At 47.9% G+C, this 18913-nt stretch overlaps 1 protein-coding gene across 5 annotated transcripts in view; it reads left to right on the forward strand.

The window, feature by feature from the left end:
- Positions 1–17377: 17377 nt before the first annotated feature.
- The window catches only part of SYT17 (synaptotagmin 17), a 79566-nt gene continuing 78030 nt past the window's right edge, over positions 17378–18913 (forward strand). For 2 of the 5 annotated variants that reach the window (XM_073215517.1, XM_073215518.1), the window contains exon 1: positions 17378–17756. In XM_073215517.1, the coding sequence (XP_073071618.1) occupies positions 17742–17756 (15 nt within the window). In that variant the 5' untranslated portion in view covers positions 17378–17741. Of the gene's footprint in view, positions 17757–18082; positions 18235–18913 lie in introns of those variants that run through there. The other 3 variants (XM_073215519.1, XM_036992509.2, XM_017654716.3) reach the window with 3 other exon arrangements.

Consider the following 18913-nt stretch of genomic DNA (forward strand, 5'->3'; position numbering starts at 1 on the left):
AACATGCTTTAGTATCTGTGACTAGACAGGTTGTGCCCAGCACAATTTAGAAGACTGTGTGGTTTGTCCTATATGCTTCCATTGTGAAGAAAAAATGATCTCTTGTTTCTTTGAATAAAAAATATGTATAAATTTCAAGTGTTTTCAAGGGACATGATTTCAAGAAGATTAGCACAGCTTTGCAAACTATGATTCTAAATTTTTGAAGAGTCTTGTATTTTTGTCTTCTTTCTGAGAGTCAATATTTCATTACAGCTAAGAGCTCAGACTTGGGAATAAAGGAAGAAATGTAATTTGACCATTGACTGGCTGTGATCTTAGGCAAATCACTTTCACTCGCTAATATCAGGCTCTTCATTTGTAATATGAACATAATACTATCACTGGGTTGGATGATGTTGCCTACAAATTACCAATTCCCCCCTTCCCCCCTGACTTCTTTGCCTGCTCTGAATCTGTTCCAGGTAGGAGTGGGCTCACGTTAGACAATGAATGAATCATTGTTGGCCACTAAGCAATCAGTGGGGTAACTTTCCCAGACTCCTTTGCAGCTAGAGCTAGCCATGTGATCCTGTTCTGCCCAATGGGAGGTGTTGCTTTTATTTCCAGGGGCTTTGATTACACTTGAGTCCCTTTCACTCTTTTACAAAGTTGATAGGTCTTGAAGGCTGTGTCCAGCTTGGAAGAGAATCCATCCACCAAGCTCTGAGTTGGAGATCAGAAACCCAGCTGTACCAGAGGTCCTGTTGTGTGACACTGGGCTAGCTGCTTTTCCTTTGGGGTTCTTAGTTTTCCCATATAAAATGAGGGGTGTTGGATGTGCCTGAGAGGTTATTTATTTATTGATTTATATAGGCAAGTGCACTCTTCAGACCTCATGCCTGGCCACCCACTGCCCATCACCCCTTCAGCTCCTCTCCGAGGGGAAGTTATTAGTTGGCTCTCTAGGAAGAGTCCAGGATGCTCCCTGGGCTGTGTGTTACTAGAGGAAGGGCTCACTGTGTGGCAGTGGCTGAGCTCAGCTCTGCCTCCACTCTCACTTCATGAGGCTGGGCAGGGCCCTGATCTAATGCCTGTCTAAGCCCTTGCACATTCCCACACACAGTGGTTATTGGGTTGGGTTCTGTATTAAGCTTGGTAAGACCTCAAGATTTATATTCATGAATGGGGGGCAAAAGATCAGGAAGCCTATTTTAGTTTAGAACTTAAACTAAGTGTTCTAATTTAACTTTTTTTTAGGGAGTTCTACATTGGTACAGGTTCAACTATTAATAGAGAAGCATCTTGATTCTAATCTAACTGCTGTTTCTTGCACATGGCTCCCTAAGGAACCTTGGAAGTCAGGTGGAGTAGGAGGGGAGGTATGAGGAAATCAACAGGGGTAATATTCCTGCATTCCTGCATCCCTGGTCTCAAAAGCATCAAAAAGATGAGTAAAATCCCAACCCAAGCTAACTCCTACTAAACTTTCAACAAATATTTCTGACATGCTCATTTTATGCCCTACAACAGTCAGCTCTGATGTTCTGAGATCCTAAAATTCTACTACATTGGTTGGGATCAACACTGAACCCCAAATTCCTATCCCTCCAGTGGCTTGGGGTTTCAAGCTGGGTGACTTCAAGTGGGCAGCACTGGGGCAGTAGCCTTCCCCATTCCTCAGCTTCCATCAGCCCACCATTTAATATGGGCAACCGGCATTTTCTTAATCCAGTCAAGTATTAAACACCCTCGTCTTCAAGTCCTTCTTCCTACCTGAGACTCAACTCCAAGCCCCTCCCTGCATAAAAAAAAATTCCGGGGCTACCTCTGCTGCATAGCCCCCAAAGATTTACCTTTCCTAAAATAGCAGAATAGGTTCCATTGAGAGAAAATACTTTCCTGATAAGGAAACATCAGATGGCACAGGCAGGTCTGGGCTCTGGCTTCCAGCAGCTTTTGGGGGTTAGCTCTATAAATGGGGCCATTTATCTGAGGCACCAGGAACCCCAGGGCATTGTCATGCCTTGCAATTGTAACGTGGAACAGGCTATTGTTGAGGATCCAGGCAGATGCTTTTAAATTGAGTCTTTATTTATGTTTTACACTGAGCATGCACAGTGTATTCTTTTTCTTAATTCTTAATTTTTAAATTCCAGGCAGGATTTAAAGCAAATGAAAAAGGGAAGGAAGGAGAGAGGGGGGGGAAGAAGGGAGGGAGGAAAGAGGAATGGTTAGTTTCCATAAACTCCAATGGATTTTATAAAAAGAGCTCAGTTCAACAACCATTCCCAGCAGTTTATTGTGCCATGCTCTGCAGTAGGTGTTCAAGAAACAGAGAGGTGAAAAAGGTATGGTGGTCCTTGCCCTTGAGGGAGTAGTGGCCTAGAGGTAAACAGACACACAGACAAGGAACTAAAATACAGGCTAGCCTTGGGTGGCATTTCTCACAGTTTAATATGCCCATGAACCATATGGGGATGCTTAAACATATTCTGAGCAGATTTGGGATAGAGCCCAGTAACGTTGATGCCCTTGGTTCAAGGACCACATGTTGATTAGCAAGGAGTCAGGCACAGGAAGCTCTGGAGCCTGACAACCCTGGGTTCAAATCCCAACTCCTCCACTTACTGAGTGGGCTTAGAGAATCTTCTTTATCTCTCTGAACCTCAGTTTTCACATCTTTATAATGAGGATAATAATTCCTATCTCATGGTATTGTGTCAGCATCAAATGGTATAATTCAGGTTAAGCACTCAGCCCACAGTAAGTACATGATACATGGCAGCTATTATTGGAATAGGACCTTAAGAACTATTTTAGAATTCTGAAATTAGTGCTATGGCCTTCAAGGAAGGCTTCATGGAGGTGGTGACATTTGAGCTGAGTCCCACAGAATGCAAAGATGTATAAGTCAGGAAGACAGTACAAGCCAATGTCTTACAACTGGCATGCTGGGCCTAATTACTCTTGGGTCAAGATTTGGTGTGACATGGGGTTGGCAGAGGCTCAGCTCCTCCTGCTCCTTCTGTTTCATACTTGTTCCTGCTGTCATTGCTCTGGAAGGGACATGTGTACAGATCTGCATGGAGCTGCTCTGTGCAATTTGTCACCCCTAGCCACATGTCAACACTTGCCATGTGTCTAGTACCACATGTTGAAATGACAATATTTTGGATATGCCCCATTCAAAAGACATATATAATAAAAGATGTAACAAGATATATTGTTAAAATTATTTTCACTGTTTCTTTTTTTTTTAATGTGGCAGGTACAGTATTTCAAATCAAGTATGTGACTCACATTACATCTCTGTTGGCCAGCACTGGTTTGGAGCCTCCATCAACTCCTGACTGATTCCCTTGCTGAGGCTGGGGTAGAGTCAGGGGGAAAGTCCTACCTGGGCACGTATACCAGGGCATTTGCCCAGTGGCTGGAGCAGCCTGGGAGATCAGGCATGGGGCAGCACCGAGGGCTGGGTTTGAGGAAGTAAGGAGAACAATCACTATTGCATCAGACATTCCTAGATGTGCTGTGTTTCAGTTAGCTACTGCTGCATAACAAAGTACCCCAAAACTTAAGTCACTTAAAACAACAGCTCTATTTACATGTCTGGGGGCATGGGCATGTCACTAGGGAAGTTCTGCTAATCTAGACCTGGCTGGGCAGACTTCAACAGTGCCTCTTTGTGGGCCTCACATTTAATTGGTCTGCGATGGGGCTTAAATCAATACATTTTAAAAGCTCCCTAGGTGACCCTAATGCAGTCAGGGTGGAGAACCATTGAGTTGGAATGTAAAGCAGGAGTTCTCAAACTTGAGCATCATCAGAATCCCTGGAGAGCTTATCAAAACAGATTGCTAGACCATCCCATCCCCCACCCACAAAGCCAGAATTTCCAATTCAGAAGGTTGGGTTATGCCCTAAGATTTTGCTTTTTTTTACAAGATCCTGGATGATGCTGATACTGCTGGGTGGTCTGGGACCAGTCTTTGGGAACTACAGAGCAGGAAGAAAACAGTTATGACATCATAATGAAAGGGGGTTCTTGCCAGACATAAAGGGAAAGTAGAATGTCCATCTGGGCTGGGAGAAGGAGGAGAGAGAGAGAGGAAGTGAGATAAGATGTTAGATTTAAGAGCCCACTCCGACTTCCTGGAGGAAGTAGGCCAATGAAATGTAGGAATCTTGAAAGGTTTTGGGGGATCTGAGAGGTGGAGTGTCCGGCTTTCCACACCACAGCCTAGAGAGGTTGCAGAGCTCTTAGGGAAACATGCTGTGGCAGGGTAGCACACCTCTGTGGCGTGGGGATGGTAGACTGACAGACTGCGGAAGCCCTGGGGTGAGGGTACCCTCCCAGTCCAGACCCCCCCCCCGCCGGAGGTTTACAACAGCATGCCCCCTCCCCGGGGCACAAAGGTTACTGGACCATGAGAAGCAATCACAGGGACAGGTGGATGAAAGTAGGAGCGGCACCATTGCCACTGGTAATGGATTCCAGCATGAAATCCAAGCACCAGCGCAGCATAGCCCAGCTAGCCCAGCACGGCGCAGCAAGAACCAAGGCTGCAGTGCACAGAGGGTCGGGACTGGGGCCCAGCAAGCTAAGCATGTAACGCAGGGTGAGCGCTCACCTACCCCAATCCCCACAAAGAGACAAGTGGGATGAGACCCCCCACTGCCCAAACTAAGGTCCCACAGACTCAACAGTCTTCCCAGAATGCTGTTGGGATTCTTACCTGTTCCCTGCATCCGTTTCGGGAGTCAGAGTAGGGAACACCCCTTGGGCTGAGAAAAAGAGCTCTATTCACTCGGCGTCCTGGAAGAAGACTGTTTCAAATCAGAGGAGACAGGCTTATCTGTAATGGGTAAGTTTCCTGAGTCAGGGAGGGAGTTTCAGACCAGATGAGGAGAATGATGGGAAAAAAGGAAACGGGCTCATTTTGCACCCCTGAATATATAAGTTGTCAAGTTTGCCTCAGGTATTTCACAGTCAACGTAAGTGGCAGGGGAAGGTTTTGATAAATGAAGATGTGTCTGAGACAAAAAAGGGTTTGAGCCTTATGAAGCTTGGTTGAGGGGCCTAGAAGGTTAGACTTGCCTAACGGGGATCCGTGTAAGATCTGATGAGGGGAGCCAGGGGTGGGTAACTGTGCCTCCCTGCGAGAAACTCATTGGACTGACAGTGAGAGGGCAGGTCTAGAATCAAGCAGAAAATTACCACCTGAAAATTACCAGAAAATTTATGGTTACTCGCTCAGCAGCACTTTCTTGGGAGAAGGAGGGGTCCTGATGGGCAGGGGTGGTCTCTGGGCCATGGTGGATCCAGGGAAAGGCCTGGAGTTAGAGACTGAACTTATTCCCGTACAAGGGGTACAGGCCCGGGTGCCAGATGTCATCCATTCTGAACTGTGGCAGGACACCTGATACCCTTGGCAGGGGCCTCTGTGGCTGTGGTGGTCAGAGAGGCAGAATGTGGTCCCCTAGACAGTGAAGCCAGCTCAGCCACAAAGAGGAGCCACTGTTAACCCACGTGTGACAGTCAGGAGATATTTCCCCCTTCTTAATGCCTGACCTTACTCTTTTCATTCAGCAGCCCCTGCACAATCCATGCCCCACCCCACAACCCCTTCTTCAGTTTTCCATGAACTGTATGTATTCCCTCTTCAAGACATAATGAACTCCGGTTAGGGAACGCCTTGAATGCCAGGTCAAGGGGTTAGTATTTATCCTGCAGGCAATGGAGGCCATGGAAGGCCTTGGAGCTGAGCACTGGCAGGCCTTGTATTCCCCATACCTCCCACCCCAGACAGGGCCTGTCTCATAGAAATTTGTGCTCAATACATTTGGTGGAATAAATGATCCAAGCAGTGTTTCAGGAAGGACTAGGTAAGAGTTTCCACTAGTTTAGCCTCTCCTCCAGGGCTCTAAAGCAATCACCCGCCCATCCTTTCATGCAGGAGGGTTTGCACTTATTCATTTTCACTGATCGCCCGTTTGGTTTATTCAGGAAGATTAGCAGCTCAGGCTTCAAAGATCTTAACTTGGAACTCAAAATAATCTAAAACAATGGGTAGCCTAGAAGGGTTTGACATTGATTCTCACCAAAAGCACTTTGCTTGGTCTGTCTTTGGTTTTTTTTCCATGATAACTAACCTTCAAAGCTGATCAATTCTAATGGGATTTGAGTACTGCAAAAGGCATCAAAAGGCATCTAAAGATGTAATGCCTTCATTTGCCCTACGTCCAGTCCCCAGGACTCTGTGGGGTTAGAAATGGAACAATCAAATGTTATTTGGTATAGCAGAAGATGCAGGAAATCTGCGTATTGTCAGACCTGGATCACTTATTAGCTGTCTGACCTGGTATTTTTTGCTAAATATGTCTCAGCCTCAGATTTTTCTTAAAAAGTGGTTACTGCCTCCATGCATGGCTCATAGAGTTGTTGTGAAGATGGAATGGAATACATGTGTTAAAGTATTTGGGACAGGGCTCAGTCACATAGTAAAGGCTCAAAAAATGGACTGGTTACTATTAAACACCATCAAGTGGTACAGCCCTGGTGATTGGGACCCCATTCAGGAAACTACTCAGCATGTGTAACCCGAGACCCAGGAAAAATCTGGGGCTGCTTCTGGGCAAGAATGAAGGTAAATACCATGAGACACGCCTTAAGGATGAAAGTCTTAAAATGAGAATCTCTTACTTCTAGCAGAGCTCTCTGGCCTCAGAGATATTTGGATTTAAGCCTGTTAGGGGAGGTGGGGGTTTTTGTTTGTTCTGTTTTTGTTCAGTTTTGTTTTTTTTAGTTTTTAATACTGGCTAAGAATGTGGCGGTGGCAAAGGGAGACCAGTACAGGAGTGACTCCGAGAAGGAGAGGAGGTACAGGAGTCCTCCAGTGGGACAAGGAAGAAGGAATTTGTGTCATGAGGACAGTTTGATGCTCTGTTGTCATTGCTGTCTTGAAATTATTAATAATTGTGAACAAAGGGCCCTGCATTTTTATTTTGCGCTGAGGCCTGAAAATCATGCCTAGTCAGTCCTGCATCAACATTAGAGAGAGGAGTGGAAGGGACTCAGCGGATGCTCAGTAGCTCATTCAGGGACAATTATCTTAGGACCACGTGCTTTCTCAAAATCCTTAACACTTACATGTCCTCTTTATAGAGAGAGAGGACTTGGATGTGTATTGGGCTGGATTTAAGAAGGGAAAATCTTGTTGCCCCGATCAAGGTGGATTTGACTATAACCAGTGAGGCATTTTCCTATGGAAGGCATTTTCCTATGAGCGACTGTTAGACTGTCACCTGTGCTCTGAAGTCCACACTAGCTGCCCTGGCCCACATCTTGCTCTATTATGATTTTTCGGCACATGGGAGTAATATAATGGCTGCCTGGTGTTTCTACATTTTCCTCTTTCGGGAACTGTCCTTTTTTCCATGAGTTTGCAGTAGGGCTGCCAATCACAGCGTGCTGTCCCCAGCTGCAGACATGGGCACATGACCCAGGCTGGGCCAATGATGTTGCTACATTCCCCCTCCTGTCCCTGCCCCGCCCACGCATATTTGCAATTGATCCAGTGTGGCAGGGGCTACCAAAGTTGAAGTTACCTTCATTCTCTGATTGCACCGAGATGGAAATTGCAGGCCACCAAGAGATAGACTCATCAGAGTATTTCACTCTTCCTCAAGCCCCTGTAATCACAGTGCAAGATTTTTCTCTTCAGGGTCCTGCTCTCTACATGAATGTGGGATTCATCATTGCTCTGATGGGTGCAGATCCCTAGAGCTGGTGCAGTTCACTTAGTGATGGGGTGAGGCAACAAATGGTTTGCAAACATGATCAGAAAACTGATTCTAAAGGTCAGAATGTTTATGACCCCTTTTATTGACTTACACAGAGCAGTAATAAGGCCTATTTATTTATAACCTTCATTTATATTATTTGGGACATGGATGGGTGCTTTTCATTGATCTTCCTTAGAAATAGATACCTAAAAAGTGAGGAAGCCTAATTTTCAGAGAATTTGAGATGAAATCCTTCAGACACAGAACCAAAAAAATAAAACCTTACCTTTTCATTTTCTTTTTGTTTCAAAACAGGTCTATTGACATATAATTTACATACCATAAAATTCGGCCATTTTTAGTGGACAAATCAATGATTTCCAGTAATTGACAGAGTCGTACAAACATCACCACAATATAGTTTTAGAACATTTCCATCACCCAGCCCCCCACTCCAAAATCTCTTGTGCCTCTCTGCATTCATTCCCTATTCTCACCCTAAGCCCTGGGCAACGGTTAATCTCCTTTCTGTCTCTACAGACTTGCCCTTCTGGACATCTCATATAAATAGTCATTTAATATGTGATCTTTTTGGTTTGTCTTCTTTCACTCAGTAAAATATTTTTGAGATTGTTCATGTTGCAGCTAGTATCAATCAGTAGCTTCTTTCTTGTTATTGCTGTAAGGTATTCCATTGTATGGCTATATCACATTTTCTTTATCCACTCACCCATTGATGGAGCTTTGGACTGTTTCCACTTTAGGACAATTATGAATAATGCTACTGTGACTGTTCACAGAAATGTCTTCATGCAGAGCAACGGCTTTTTAGACAATGCTAGGTTCTTCTTCACCACAGAGAAACAAACTCTTTCTTGGAAGAGTACATAGGCCTTGGTGAACCTTCCTGGAGAATAATGGTGAAAATGTGACAATTCATCTGCTACACCTGAGAGGGCAAAACTGTCACAGGGGGTGTCAGAAGGTCTCAGGCCCTGTACAGGGGATCTCCCCATATTTCTCTTAACAAGGTGGGATAAGATCCAGGTGGGGCCACCTAATCCTGTCCCTGGATTGATATACATGGATGCCTATAAAAATCTTTTCTCAGTGGGGTTGCATGCTGAGAAATGTAAAGGTGGCGCCCCCTAGTGACACTCGTCCACTATGTAGAAGGAGACTCAGCAGGGTTATTGATTCCTTTAACAATATTATTGAGTGCCTTCTACATGCTAGGTGCTGTTCTGGTTATTAGGGGTAAAGGTGTGGGAGAAGCAGACAAAAGAACCCCCAAAACCCTGAGCTCACAGAGCTCACTTCTGCTTAGGGAGATAGACCATAAAAAGTAGGAAAAATGTAAGATAATGTCACATGGGGATCTATATTATGGAGAAAAATTAAGCAGGGGAAGGGAGTAGGGAGTTTCTGGGAGAGGTTGCTATTTTAAAGAAGAAAATTGGAGATCAGATTGAGGTGACATTTAGTAAAACCTGCAGGAGGCTGTACCATCTAATGCTAACAAAATTATCACAGACTTAGCTACTTAAAACAACACACACATGTTATCTCAGAGCTTCTGTGGGTCAGGAGTCTGGGTGTGACTTAGTTGGCTCCTCTGCTTCAGGGTCTCTCACACGGGTCACTTCAAACTTGTTAGAAATGCAGAGCCTCAGGCCCCAGTCAGACCAACTGAATCAGAAACTGTATTTAACAAGATCCCAGATGAGTGGAATGCACATTAAGTTGGAAACTTAGCGGCATCAGAATCACCTGGGGGGTTTGTTGAAACAGGTTGCTGATCCTGCCTACCCAACAGAGTTTCTGATTCACTAGGTATGGGGTGGGGCCAGAGAATCCTCATTTATAATGAAGTCCCAGATGCTGACAATACTGCTGGTCCAGGGACCCTCATCTGAGAACCGCTGGTCTATGGTGTGCCTGGCACCAGAGATGAGGACTGGGTAAGACAACAATCCCTGTTGTGAAGTTTCTTACAGCATCAGACCCTTCTCCTGGCCTCTGGGGGAGACACATCAGACCCAAAGTTCTTTCCTTGTCATAAATCCTGGGAAGGTAGATTTCATGTCCTGCCCCTTGAAAGCACATGAGCGCTGTCATGCTCATGCCTACCCCATTGCTCTGTTCTATTTCTGCAGTTAAATCCCGTCTCTGCTTCTTCAAGCTGTTGCAAAGAGAGAGGACAGGTGGTCACCAGCTCCCTGCTAATAATTCCTCATATGTTTGCAGCCCATTATTAAATCGCCCCCTGATTTTCCTTTTTGAAGACTAAATAATTAGCTACCCTTTTCTGAGTCATAGGGTGGAGAAGGTTTAGCTGACTGTAGCTACCAACCTCAGACAGGATCATATGTGATGGAAATTCTTAAATCAGTGTGGGGGGCTGGAGGGAAGACAGGGCGGGGGCTTCAAAGGCTAGACTGTTAGTCTCCTTCACCTAAGCTGGATCCTTAGACATGATGCCAGCAGGTGGCAGGCAAGACAAGATGACTGGCGGGGTGCAGAGGTCAGCTGTAGGTGATGGCTCACTGGTGAGTCAAACACCTCCAGGAATTGTGGGCACCATTAGGCCCTCCTTTGCCTCTGCACAGTCTCCCATCCTGATCCATTCCAGCCAACCGAATGGCACTCATGGGGCAGCCTGGCTGGTGGTGTGTAGGGAATGTGTAACATCACAAAGACAATATCCTAGAGTGCCAAGGAGGTTAAGGTCAAACTATGGGCCACCTGTATTAGCATCTTCTGAGAGGCCTCTGAGGTCTCCAGACTCCACTACTAATCCTACTGCATCAGAATATCTGGGTGAATAGCTTAAGAACAGGGAATTAATAAGACCCCCCACCCCACCCCCAACCTCCCTGCCACCCCAGCGCCTCCTGTGAGCCATCAAGTCTGAGAGTGACTGTGCTAGTGTGTGATATGGCTCTTTCTCTTCTCAGGCTTGGCCATAGACAAAAGGGGAAAACCCTTCAGGGCACTGAAACACCTGGTACAGTTTCTAGTAATAATAGTGAGCTTGTCTGTGTGTCGTGTTTAGAGTTTGGCAATGAAAAAAGGATTAGCTAGCATTTCTTGAGTACCTCCTTTGTGGCAGACCTTGGGGTAAGGATTGAATATAGATTGGCTTGTGAATCCTCTCCTCTAGGAAATAGTGGCTGCTAGTATCCTATTCACTGAAGAGGGCACTGAGGTGCAGAGGGACGTGTCTGAAGCTCACAGCTGCTAAGTGGCAAGCAGCAAGACTTAGACCCAGGCCTGGCTGATCCTGGAGGTCAAGATTTAACCTCCACGTTATCCTCTCCCTCTCCAGCTTTGTGATACGTGTATTCCTTCCAACTATAAAATAGAAATGAGAGGCACTGTGGCCACAGATTAGATGTACATTATATGGGATAAAAGCAGAGCCCCACCAATTGTGAACTATGCACTAATGCTTCACATGCATTTTTCTCATTGCCTTACCTCACAGCAGCCTTGGAAGGGCAGTATTATACATATTCTGCAGGTGAGCAAAACTGAGGCTCCTGGGAATTAAGTGGCTTGCCTAGGGCCGTTCAGCTATCATGCAGGCAAGACCGGACTAGAGGCCAGCTTTCTTACTTCCAAACCACAATGCCCATGGATGAGGATGGAGATGAAGGGAATCTGACTCCTATGCAGGGTTACTTGGTTGTGACAGCCCTGGGGATCATACCTAACAGGTAGCTGCCCTTCGTATTTCCAGACCAGCTATTTAATTAGCCCAGAACCTTCCTACTTCCAGCATTCAGAAGCACAGTTCAGGGTTACGGGCACATTTAAAACAGGATCTAAGGAAAGCAGTATGGAGGTTCCTCAAAATGTCAAAATAGAAATACCATTTGACCCAGGAATTCCACTTCTAGGAATTTACCCCAAGAATGCAGCACTCGAGTTTGAAAAAGACAGATGCACCCCTATGTTTATTGCTACACTATTTACAATAGCCAAGATATGGAAGCAACCTAAATGTCCATCAGAATGGATAAAGAAGATGTGTACATATACACAATGGAATATTACTCAGCTATAAGAAAAAAACAGATCCTACCATTTGCAACAACATGGATGGAGCTAGAGGGTATTATGCTCAGTGAAATAAGCCAGGCGGAGAAAGACAGTACCATATGGTTTCACTCATATGTGGAGTATAAGAACAAAAGAAAACTGAAGGAACAAAACAGCAGCAGAAGCACAGAACCCAAGAATGGACTAACAGTTACCAAAGGGAAAGGGACTGGGGAGGACGGGTGGGAAGGGAGGGATAAGGGCGGGAAAAAAGAAAGGGGGCATTACGATTAACATGTATAGTGTGGGGGGGCATGGGGAGGGCTGTGCAACACAGAGAAGACAAGTAGTGATTTTACAGCATCTTACTATGTTGATGGACAGTGACTGTGAACGGGTATGTGGGGGGGATTTCGTGAGGGGGGGAGCCTAGTGATGTCCTTCATGTAATTGTAGATTAATGATACCAAAATAAAATTTAAAAAAAAAAACAGGATCTAATGGCGTGTTCGGGAAGCTGTAAGGCAGAAATAGAAGTCACCAAACCAGAATGTGTGTTTCCATGTGGATGCCAGCAACTGCTTTTGCCATTCTGGTGCTTTTTAATTATAATAGGTATCCTGAGGTCTGTGGTTTGCACTGCCACTTCCAACTACCTTCTTTTAGGATCCTGAAAAGAAAGTTATTATTATTATGTGCCTGTGACTGCCACCCAGGTCTTCAAGGGGAGAATGTGAAAAGTCAGGTTCCTTTTAGAAGCTGTAGGCTGAGATGAGGCCACAAGTGCCACCTAGAGGTGACTAAAGCCTCATCACCTCGGAGTGTCCGTCTGCATTAGAAGGCGCTGAGTTCCGTGGAACGGTCTCATCTGCCATTGGACAAATCTGTGTGAATGTTCCATTGCCACATAATCATGGGCATGTCAGTTTTGTCCCCCAGAATCTCTTAAAGAACCTGCTCCTCCCTGCATGTGGTCTTTGTGGGATTATGGCTCATGGTGTCCACACATCTCTGGTCACCCCATCCAGGCAGACTCAAGCAGAGTGCTGGACCATATGGACACAATGCTTGGTCCAAAGGTAGGCACGTGACCTAAGCAGGACCAATTTGAGTTCTTCCTTATGGTTTCATAAAAAGTCTGTCTTACTTTTGGAGCATAAACTGTTGAAATATAAGCTCATGGTCACTAGTGGTCATTTTTCTGCCATGTGAAAAAACCTACTCTAGAAGAAATACAAAGTTTAGAGAAAAGCTGAGAAGAGATAAGATATGATGAGAGAGGGCAAGTGTTTATGGCTTCAATTGCATCCGTTTATCCAGCCATGACTGTAGGATTTGCCCTTGGACTTCCCAGTTAATGAGCCCATAAGGTTTTTTTGCTCAAGCTGGATGGAATTGACTTTCTTTCAGGAACTGTAGATAATATATACACATGAGATGCAACATATCCAAACACAAAAGCCCCACTCCTCCACCAGCAAACCTGCCCTCCTCCAGCTTCTCAGCTGTGGATAAAGTGAAGGTTCCTGTGACCAGAATTCTCACCTGACCGTGGTTGGCTAGCTCACTACACACATGTGGGCAATATGTTGTTATTGACTCTATATAAAGAGCTCCGCCAAGTGCTCTGCATGAAAACGGTGGCAGGGCTGCAAGGCTGTGGGAGAGCTGAGATGAGACTGGAGTGGTGGCAGCACCGAGGACAGAGATTGAGACGGCTGCAGGGGCAGAGAAGCCCAGAAGCAGAGACCAGCTTGCTGCATGCAGACTTGCTCTGAGTGAATGGGATTTTAGTGACTGATATGTCACCATGGAAATAAAGTTGGGTATAACCCTTTCACCCCAAGAATGTTATGTCATTTCTTTGGTCACACTGAATCCATAGTGAACTTGCCCAGGGCTAAAACCTGTTGGCAAGACACCAGCCTTTTGCAACCTCATCCCTCATTCAGTTACAGTCATTGATTCATTGTCATGAACTTAGTTCAGGCTTGTATCACTTCTCACCTGGATTGCTGCCTCCAGGCTTGTCTACTCTGTGCCCACACAGACAGATAGACACACACCTGCCAAAATCTTTCTGAACCTGACCCTTCTTGCTCTCCTATCGGGTAACTTATGAGACTGCCTGACATTTGGCCCCCCCGACCTGTTGAACCTCACCTGGTACTGCCCTCCCCTCACTCCAGCCAGAGAACCACTTGGCACTCCCACTGTCATCTCTAAGCTAATGCAAATGCTACTTTCAGGGATTCTTTATCCTTTCTATGCCATGGACACCCTGCCAGTCTGTTGAAGCCTGTAGACACCATGTCAGAATAACATCATTTAAATCATCGCATAGAATACATAGGATTATAATGAAATTATAATTATGGTGATATATACTTACAAAAATATTAAAACCAGTTTAAATATGGTAATGTATGTGCTTCTTCATTAATGCATTAAATAGACAGATCTGGTGATGAGCCTAGTAACTTGTCATTTTCAAGCAGTAAAGAGTGTAAATGAAATTTCAAGTCATTTGCAACAACCCTCATTATTGGTGACAAAGTCCCAGGTAAGTGTTAATATTGTTGCAGTTTGTGTTGCCTGCATTCCTAATGAAAGGAGTTGGTGACTTTCAGGTAGAGGTTGGTGACAGTGGAGATGTAATTTTTTTCCATTCTAAGGAAAGGGGGAACCCCTCCCCGAGGATTCTTTCCATGGACTACCCCTGCAGTTGAGCACAGCTAGGTTCTACAAAATAATCTCCCCATCTTCAGTACTCAGGTTACTGCCACTCCATCCAGAAAGCCTTCCCTGGCCCTCACACACTGGTTTGGGGCCTGTGGGGAAAATGCAGGTGCCTATGGCCAGGATCATCACCTGACCCTAAATTACTTGACAATGTAATTGGCCTACTGCTAGGCTACTGCTCCCACACCCACAGGCAATAAGCTATTATTGACTGAGTCACTATATAAAGAGCTCCGACCAGTGCTCTGAGCAGAGGCAGAGATAGAGGTGGCTTATGCACCTGCAGACTGCTGGATGCAGACGCGATTCCAGTGTGTGACCTACTGCTGTGGGAATAAAGCCAGTCATAAACCCTTTTACCCTAAAAATGTTTTATTTTCATTTCTTGGTCTTGCTGAATCCATAGTGAACTTGCCAGAGGTTGAAACCCTCAGGCAAGACAGGGCTCCTCCTCTGTCCCCCCAAAGACTCCTGGGCATCCCTTAACTCACACCACAGGTCACATGCCATGTAATGTTTTCATCAGTCCCCTGGACTGGGGGCTCCTCCACTGAGACCTGTGGAAGTGCCAGCTGCCTTGTCTACACAGGTCCAGGTTATACCTGAGTATAGGGTAGAGGTGGACTATGGGTCCCTGTGAAGGGCCAGCAGAGGCTCACAGAGCCAGGAACCCTGAGATCCAGTCTGGGAGTGACATCTGACACTCCCCTTGAATGAATGGCTCAGGACTGACTCATTGCTCATTCTTTCATTGCAGGCAGGTGGTGCAGCCCTGAAGCGCTGGGGTTTTAGAGCTACAGAGATATGCATTTTTATCCTGTCCCTATCACTTTTTACCTGTTTGCCTTGGGCAACTTACTGCCCCTCTTAGAGCTTCAGCTTCCTCACCTGTAACATGGGCTGCTGCTAGTAACCACCTTGCAGGGCTCTGGGGAGGATTAAATAAGAATGCATGTGAAGCCCTCAGCCTCAATCAAAAGTAATGACTCAAGAGTTGGAAGCATCTGTATTAGCTGTTATTACCATCCTTTTACTCATTCAGCAAGCATTTATTAAGCACCTATTGTATGCCAGATGCTTTACATATATGAAAGTGTTTGATAACCCCAGAGACAGGTTCTATCATCCCCATTTAAAATAACCTCCTTCACTGGAGGAGGTGCTTGGTGTTCTCAGATTTAAGTCTCTAAGGTACCAAATTAACCCTAAGGATTTCATTCCCCTTCCCCAATATCTAGCCTTGTGCAGCAACGTGGTGCATGGCTAGGGCAAGGATTCTGGTGTAGGCTGTCTAGGTTTGAATCCCATCTCCTCTACACTGAATACTCTCTGGGCAAGTTACTTTACTGCTTTAAGCCTCCTTTTCTTCCCTCTCAAGTGGGATAGTAAAGTACCCACCTCACAGTTATCAGAGAATTAAAAAATTGAATTTGTGTAGAAGGTTTAAAGCAGAGCCTGGCACACAGTCTCGGAAAGATTAGCTGTTCACCATGGGAGCACCTGGCAAACTCCTCCACCTCCTCCAAGTTCCACCAAGGAGTACCCAACCCACGAGGCACCCCTTCTCTAGGAAATCCTGTCCCACCAAACGTCCCTTCCGCCAGTGCTGCAGAAATATTGCAGATAGATAGCATAAAGTGTTTAGGAGTGCAGATGTAGGGACTAATGCCAGGGACACCACCTGCCATCTGTCATGCCTCTGTAGAATGACTTTGTCTCCCTGCACCCCAACTTCCTTATCTGTAAATGGGGAACAATTGCAGCGCCACCCTCAAAAAAGTTCAGGGGTCAACAATGGAAAAACCACTGACTGAGGGTCTACTCTGGTCACTGCTAGATGTACAGAGTGAGCAAGGCCGATGAGGATGACAGGCTAGTGAAGTGTTGAGCACAATGCCTGGCGAATTATAAGCATTCAGCATGTTTCACGCCGTGTACTATAAATGAAATATTATATCATACTAAAAAATGTACACGTGGTAGGTTTTTACACAAATGCATATACATGTGTTCATTACATCTTTTGCTTTTTACTTTCACACTCATTTCCTCACTGATTGCTGCAAAATAGACCTGGAGGATACACAGGGCAGAGATTTTATGCCATTTTTACCGATGAAAAGACAGAGGTGCTGTGGGAGGTTAGGAGGTGGATAACTGGTGACTGGCAATGAGAGATGGCCGGGCAGGGGAGGGCAATGTTCCATCTCACGTCCCTCAGCGGAGAGCCAGCCCCAGCCCTGTGGACCTGGGGTGGGAGAGTGGGTTCGGCGGAGACCTCTAGGCCCAGGGTGCCCCAGCCGCCGGGCAGGCCGGTTGCGGGGTGGACACGCCTCGGGGCGCACGCTCTCAAGCGCGGAGCTTCCAACGGACAGAGGCGTGCACGGCCCCCGGGCGAGACGCTGGGTGGCGCTGCCGGGTCGCCCCGCGCCAGACCTGTTGAGCCCAGGGCGCGACTCCTGCAGGTTTAGGGTACGGGGGCGCTCAGCTCTGTCCACTTGGCCCGGGCCGCAGCACCCACCTCGGGGCGCCCTACGCCCCACCTTAACCTGAGGAACCCATTCAGTTGGCCTCTGCGTTCCTCACCCCATCAGTTCTGGGCGGCGTGGGGCGGGACGGGAATAAAGTTTTCCCACCTGGTCTGGGAGAGGGCTGATAGGGAGGGCCCTCCCAGCTCCAGACCGCGGCGGGCTCCAGGGGGCCCGGGGGCTCTGCTCTGGGTGGGTGCCAGCCCCGTGCTGACCGAGGGGCCGCCCCGCGCATCGCCCCCTCCCACCTGCCTCGGCCCCTATCCCCTCCCCCGCCTCCGGCGCGCTCGGGCCCCGGCGTCTTCGGCCCCGCCTGCGCCGGGGTCGCTGCAGTCCCCGCCCGTGGCTGACCCGGGCTCGCTCCCAGGCGCCCCGGCCCCATTCCAGGCTGGGGAGTGCCTCCGGGGGAGCGCGGGGCAACGAGGAAGGCCGAGGCGGGGGCCCTGGGCGCCCCAGCTCGCCCAGCCTGGGAGGCGGCCCCACTCCCGGAGCCGGCACGCAGGGACGGGCAAGGACGGGGCGGCGGGCGCCGCTCATCAGCCACGCCAGTCACGTCTGGGGCCACCCGGCTGCCTTTCTTCCTCCCCCCCCCCTGTTGGCGAGGGCAAAGTGGCCGTGGCGGCGCCATGCCCGGGCGGGAGTGAGTACGCGCGGGCGAAAATGGCGTACATCCAGGTAGGGCTGGGGCTGGGGGGGCAAGGTCCGCGTGTGGGGGTTGGGAGGCCGCGTCCCCCCCCCCACGCTGCCAGCGCGCGAAAGGGAGGGCAAGCGGCTGGGCTCCCACGAACTTGCCTAGACAACCAGGGTGCCCGAGCGCAGACCACCTGTGTAGCTGTGCGGGTGCGCCCCAGGAGAAGAGGCTGGGGACCCCAACACCCTGGGATGAAGGACCCAGGTGGACTCCGCACGCGCGCCCTCGCCTCCTGGGGGAAGAGGAAAGGGGGGGGGCGGACTTTTCTGCACCCCCGCCCCTCACCCCCTCACCCTCCCTCTCGTGCCCCACCTCAGGGGAGGGGCCGCGGGGAAGGCCGCCCGGGACCGGCCAGCTGCCGTTGCTGTGGTGACGGCTCCGGCTAATTGGCCGGCCGGGTGAGCCTGAGGCAGCTGTTCTGGCCAGGAGGGACAAGGACGTCTTCTCCCCGGGCACTGGCTGGTGAGGGGTCGGGGACACACCAGAGGCGTGCTGCTGGTGGGGCCGTGGGGGAGCCACCGATTACTTTAGGCCATAGCATTGAGGTCTGGAAGTTGTGGACCCTACCCTCCACCGTGGGGAAACTCCCAGAAGAATCCTAAAACTGAAATAATTTGCAAGCATTTTTTTGGGAGGGTAGAGGTGGGGGGAGGGGATCCTGCTTGATTAAGTAAGAGACCTTTCCCTCCAATACGAGGAGGGAAGTGGCGACAGGTCGGCGCCAAGGTCATGCAATCAGATCCGCTGAGCTGCTTGCTTCTGGGGATTGGCTCCTAAGAGCCCAGCAGAGGAGGCTTCCACATTCTGGGTGCATCCAGGCTCACTTCTCCTTCCTCCCTTAGCTACAGCTAGGAGGCTGCTAGTCCTCTAGGTCCCCTCTGGCTCACACATCCCCTCATCTTGTCCTCAGACTTACCATCCTGCCAGGAACTCTTTCCTTTGTCACCTGGTGTAGACCCCCCATCCCTCTTGTGGCTTAGATCCCATTGGCTTCCCTTACATAGAATCCATAGGTCCTTTTTCAAGTTCATTCAATGAAGGTCACATTTACTGTACACCTACTGTGTGCTGGATGTGGGGGGGCTGCTATTCAATAGTCACTCAACAAACACTTGAGTGGTCACCTACTTTGTGTGGGCAC

The sequence above is a fragment of the Manis javanica genome, chromosome 10, assembly GCF_040802235.1.
Source record: "Manis javanica isolate MJ-LG chromosome 10, MJ_LKY, whole genome shotgun sequence".
Taxonomy (NCBI): domain Eukaryota; kingdom Metazoa; phylum Chordata; class Mammalia; order Pholidota; family Manidae; genus Manis; species Manis javanica.